This window comes from Setaria viridis, chromosome 1, assembly GCF_005286985.2.
Source record: "Setaria viridis chromosome 1, Setaria_viridis_v4.0, whole genome shotgun sequence".
Lineage (NCBI taxonomy): Eukaryota > Viridiplantae > Streptophyta > Magnoliopsida > Poales > Poaceae > Setaria > Setaria viridis.
In genome coordinates this window covers 1,915,231-1,920,693 of record NC_048263.2, presented here as the reverse complement: position 1 = coordinate 1,920,693, position 5,463 = coordinate 1,915,231, and the positions used below count along the sequence as shown (strand labels likewise).

Below are 5,463 nucleotides of genomic sequence, written 5' to 3'. Positions count from 1 at the left end.
CCTCATGCATGGGTCCATTTTTAGTAATAAAGAGGAAACACATAATAATAATATAGTATGTACCATGTCTCTTTAGCCCTAGCACATCATCACAAGCACGCAGCCGAGACCTTCATGGTTGGGTGCCGCTCGCTGCATCTTTAGAATCGATCCATCACCTTCAATGTCGTCCTCTCTTTTTGCTTATATTACAAGATTATGTATATTTCTTTTTGTTGCGTGCTATATGTATATACAAAATCTAATTTGTGCATCATGTACTACTCTAATTTTGTGTAGGAGGCGGCGATGGTGGCATCACCACCCAGGGAGGAAGCAGTTGCAGCTAGGAACGTCAAGGCCAAGCAGGCACGGCAACAGCAGGTGGTGGCGAGCGGCAGCGGGGAGCGTAAGCCGCGGCCACAGCAGGACCAGGCGCTCAACTGCCCGCGCTGCAACTCCACCAACACCAAGTTCTGCTACTACAACAACTACAGCATGACACAACCGCGCTACTTCTGCAAGGCCTGCCGCCGCAACTGGACGTTGGGCGGCACCCTCCGCAATGTTCCTGTCGGCGGCGGCTCCCGGAAGAAAAAGCAGAACCCTGCCGGGGGCTCCTCCGCCTCCTCGGCACCACCTGCATCATCCTCGAGCTCCAATGACTCCAAGAAGATGAACATTGTCACACAGCAACTGCTGACAATGCCTACTGCTACGACACCTATGCCCGCCGACTTCCCCAACGTGCTCCCGACGTTCATGTCGATAGGCGGCAGCTTCCAGCTCCCCAGCAGTGACCAGCACTCCCTGCCCTTCGCACCCTTGTCTCTGTCGTCCAACCCTGGAACGATGTTGTCATTCATGGAGAGAGGAGGGTTTCTTGACGGCAGCAGCAGCAATGGGATGGCATCGTTGCCAATTCTTCCGGTGCCGTCGTTTGGTGTGATGCAGCATGGGCATGGGATGATGGGTGGATCATCTGACCAACAGATGATGGGGCCTCTGCAGGGTGTGGATCAGGAAGTGAAGCCACCTATGGCTACTGCTGGTGGTAGTGGGCTCCAGCAGTGGCCGTCGTCAACAACCCAGGAGCAGCAGGTAGTTGGTGGTGATGGCAGTGCGGACAACAACAACGACAACAACATGGACGGTGGGGCATCAGGCAGCAGCAGCGGGGTCGAGCGCTACTGGCAAGGAGGCTTCAACTAATAACAGCAACTCCCTCGACTGATCATCCATTGTCGTCTGAAATAAGCAAATAAAGGAAGTCGAACCCGGTAGCAATGCAGTCCACACATGCATGCACCTTCCTTATTTGCATCTTATTTTTCTATCGTTTCAAGTGCCCTGCAGAACTATCGCCGACTTTAGCTCCTTTAAGTTTGTATCGGTGAACTTCCTGCACATGTTTCAGAAGTCTTCATGCTTCAAAATGGTCTGCTTGGCTGCCCCTGGGCAGTTTTGGTCCTAGTTTCTTCTTGCTCCTACCGCTTTATTTGTTTTGCACGCTTCCTGCTTTGGCGTTTGCTTCAGCTGCATATTGCACAACCTAACATCAAACATTGCATGAGGTGCTCTCTTCGACTTCGATCCACCTAGCTGGTCTGCAAGAGATATGAGCAACCACTTGCGCCTTATCTAGGGGGGTTACAGCTGGGTGATTTTTCTTTTTCTCGGGCAACTAGGATTTCGCTCAAGGGGCGGCCTCCTACTCATTTGGGATGGGAAACACCTACAGTTGAGTGATATTTCGACTACTAGGCACACAATTTCTGCAACAGTAAAGCTAATGGAATCTGGCACCATCTTCTTGTTTTTTTGATGAAACAGGAGGGGGAGCTCCCCTGCTGGTTATATATTATATATTGAAAAAAAAGGAAAGAATACAAATCCAAATTAAGAAACGAAGAAAGAACAGAAGAAGATAAAAAAGATTACAATGTATGCTCTAGCCATGAAGACATGATAGGTTTCAAGTCCTCTTTTACTCTAAGAATAACTTGAGTAAAAACTGATTTGAAGTGAAACAAGGAGGAGAGATCCCTTTGAAGATTCAGTCATTTCTGACCATCCAAATGCTCCAACTCATGATAATGATAATTTCCATAAAGAATTGAACACGTAGCTGGATTTTGAAGCTGTTTAGAATTTCATATGGCTCATCAGACAAGTTAGGGAACATGCCTATATGAATCCAATATTCCTGAGCAAAGGGACATCCAAGCAGGAGATGGAATAATGTTTCTTCTCCTCCATGCTGGCATAGTACACAATCATATGAAGGGAGGATCATGTTTCTTCTTCTAAGAACGTTTCTTGTGCTAATTATGTCCTTCAGGACTAGCCAAAAAAAAACTTTATACTTATTCTGACAACACGATTTCCAGAGCCATTGAAAAACTCGGTGAACCTATCTATGTCCAGAGAGTTGATGATATGCTTTTGATGATGAGTAAAAGGGACTGCCCCATATATATATATATATATATATATATATATATCCATATATCTTGTTTATTACTTAAAGCTAAATCTTCCAAACTGGCAGCCAGATGGATCAGTTGTTCAAGAGCTTGAGCTGAAAGAGAAAGATGGAACAAGTGCTGAACATCCACTATTTCCTGAGCTTTCTGAATTGAAATTTCCTGCTTTTTAGTGAAGGAGAAGAGTTGGGGATATGTCTGAGCTGGTGCTCGATCTTTTCATAGATCATTCCAAAGTGAGCATGTGTGTCCATCATTAATTGATACCATTGCAAGCCCCTTGTACTTATTCAAAAGCTTTAGGACATCTTTCCACCAGAAAGAACCTTTCTTCACCTGATTTGGTAGTTTACCATTAGTGTAATATTTCTCCCACATCAAGTGCATCCAAGGAATGTCTGCTCTATTAAAGAATTTATGCAGGAGTTTCAGTATTAAGGCTTCATTTTGGGTTTTGAGATTCAGGACTCCCAAACCCCGTTCTCTCTTTGGAAGGCAGACTATCTCCTAGGCTGCTTTAGGTGGTGTTCTGTTGTTAATGTCTGAACCTCTCCAAAGGCAATGCTTACTGTATTTGTCAATTTGCTTATATACTGATTTGTAAAGGATGAAAGTACACATATGAAACATGGGCAATGCAGTGAAAACTGAGTTAGTTAACTGAAGGCGCCCTGCTTGAGATAGGAAATTAGATGTGCTGACTAGTCTCTTTTCATATCTAGAGACCACTGGGAGGAATTCTTCTACTGTAGGCTTTGTGAGGCCTATAGGCAGCCCAAAGTATGTGAATGGTAATTTTCCAACTGAACAACCAAATAGCTGAGATAGGGCTTGCAATCTATCTTCTGCAATATTGATGGGCACCATCATGGACTTTGTGTAATTAACTTTGAGACCTGTGGATAGGGCAAATGATTGTAGAATTGTTTGAGGTGCTGCAGTTGTGAGGAGCAACCTTCCATTATGATCAATGTGTCATATGCATATTGTAAAATAGGGAAGTCCTGGTTATAAGCGAGGGGAATTGGTAATTGGAGATGTCTCTGATTCTTTGCATTATTTAGCAGGGATTGCAATAGATCAACTGCTAGGACAAAAAGGAGAGGAGAGAGGGTATCTCCTTGCCTAACTCCTCTTCTGCAGTGAAATCTTTTCCCTGGGACTCCATTTAGCAAAATGGAGGAGGTTCCTGAATTGAAAATCTTCTGCATCCAATTTAGCCACACTGTCCTAAAGCCTTTATGCTTCATGATGTCCAACATAGCTTCATGTTCAACCCTATCAAAGAATTTTTCAAAGTCTAGTTTTAAAATAACAATTTCTTTTCTTGATTTGTGACATAAGTGCAGATACTCAAAAGCCCATGCTAAACAGTCTTGAATTGTCCATGACTTGATAAAGCCATATTGATTTTTATGGACCATATCCATAATGACCTTCTGTAGTCTATTGGAAAGAAGCTTAGTTAGAAGTTTCATAGAGGTATTAAGAAGGGAGATTGGCCTAAAATCTGTTTTTTAGCAGCCCCATCTATTTTTGGTATTAAAGTGATATAGGAGCCATTTATGCTTTGAAGGCATATGTTTCCCGAGTGAAAGGCTTCACAAAGATCATAAAAATCTTGTTTAATGATTGTCCAGCATCTCTTAATGAAGTTTGTATTAAATCCATCAGGACCAGGAGCTTTGTCATTAGGTAGATTTTGAATTACAGAGTCTATCTCTTCATGGCTGAAAGGTTCCTCTAAGCACTATAGGTTATTAGATAGTTGAACAAGCTGCTATAAATCAAATACTATAGGATGTGAATCTGAAGTGCCCAGCCGTTCCTTATATGCTGCCCATAGTATTGACTCCTTAATCTGATGATTTGATTGGGGATTTCCATTTACATCTTCCAAGTTTGTGATGAAATTCTTTCTATGTTTAATTGTTGCATTGGCATGAAAATTTTTTGTGCCTTCATCTCCAAATTTCACCCATTTGATGGTCCCTCTTTGCTTCCAGTAAACTTTCTGCTAATGAAGAAGAGATTGTAGTTTGTCCTTTAAGGTTGCCATGAAGTTTCACTCAACTAGGGTTAAGTCTCTATATTCCTCTACCAATTCTAGGAAGGAGATAATCAATTTAACATTGGAGATGATTGTTTTCAGGTTAGAAAGTTGTGCTTGCCATGCCCATAAGACTCTTCTCAGATTCTTGAACTTTCTTGTGATGATTTTTGCCTTATCTGAGCCATGTATAGGTATGGACACCCATGTGCTACAATATCCATAAAAGTGCTCATGTTATATCCAGTAGTTTTCAAACCAAAATTTTTTCCCTTTTGGAATATCTGTACCAATACTAACAACACATAGGGAGTGGTCAGAAGTTTCGATAACAAGAGGATATGCTGTAGTATTTGGATAGGTTAAGGTCGAAGAGTTGGACGTGAAGAACCAGTCTAGACGCTCTAGTAGAGGAGATTGTTGCTTATTGGACCAAGTGAACTGTTTGGACTGAAGAGGAATTTCAACTAGACCAAGAGCACTGATAGCTTCATTGAACATGAACATTTAATTATAATTCCTCCCATGTTTGTTTCTGTTTGCTGGATCTCTTATTAAATTGAAATCCCCTAAAACCAACCAATCAATGTCCTCAGGCATTTGGATATTCTTGAACCACTGCATGAAGGCTCTCTTTCCCTCTACTGAATATGGACCATAAACATTAGTGAGTACCCAGTCAAAATTGTTAATTGTTGAGATGAATTTAATAGAAACAGCAAACTCATTCATGAACACCAGCTGTCCTTCAAATAAGGCAAATTTCCATATAATAGATACCCCACCAGAGGCCCCTTGAGAGGGTAAGAATTCAACCTTGTCAAAGGAAGAGGGGTAGAACTTTCTAATAAACATTGAGTCTGTGAGTTCTGTCTTAGTTTCTTGCAAACACAGGATGCCACATTGATTTTCAATAATTTTTTCCCTCACAGAGTTCCATTTTTTTAT

General features: G+C 42.1%; 1 protein-coding gene across 1 annotated transcript; it reads left to right on the top strand.

Moving 5' to 3' along the window:
• The first annotated feature begins 288 nt into the window (after positions 1-288).
• On the top strand, positions 289-1,409 carry LOC117847301 (dof zinc finger protein PBF). The gene has a single exon (XM_034728492.2). It carries the CDS (start codon positions 289-291, stop codon positions 1,189-1,191), a length of 903 nt encoding a protein of 300 aa, XP_034584383.1. The 3' UTR covers positions 1,192-1,409.
• The last annotated feature ends 4,054 nt before the right edge of the window (positions 1,410-5,463 follow it).

What these genes read in the sequence shown, in the direction of transcription:
- LOC117847301 (XM_034728492.2), top strand. Translation starts at nt 289, where the DNA reads ATGGTGGCATCACCACCCAGGGAGGAAGCAGTTGCAGCTAGGAACGTC.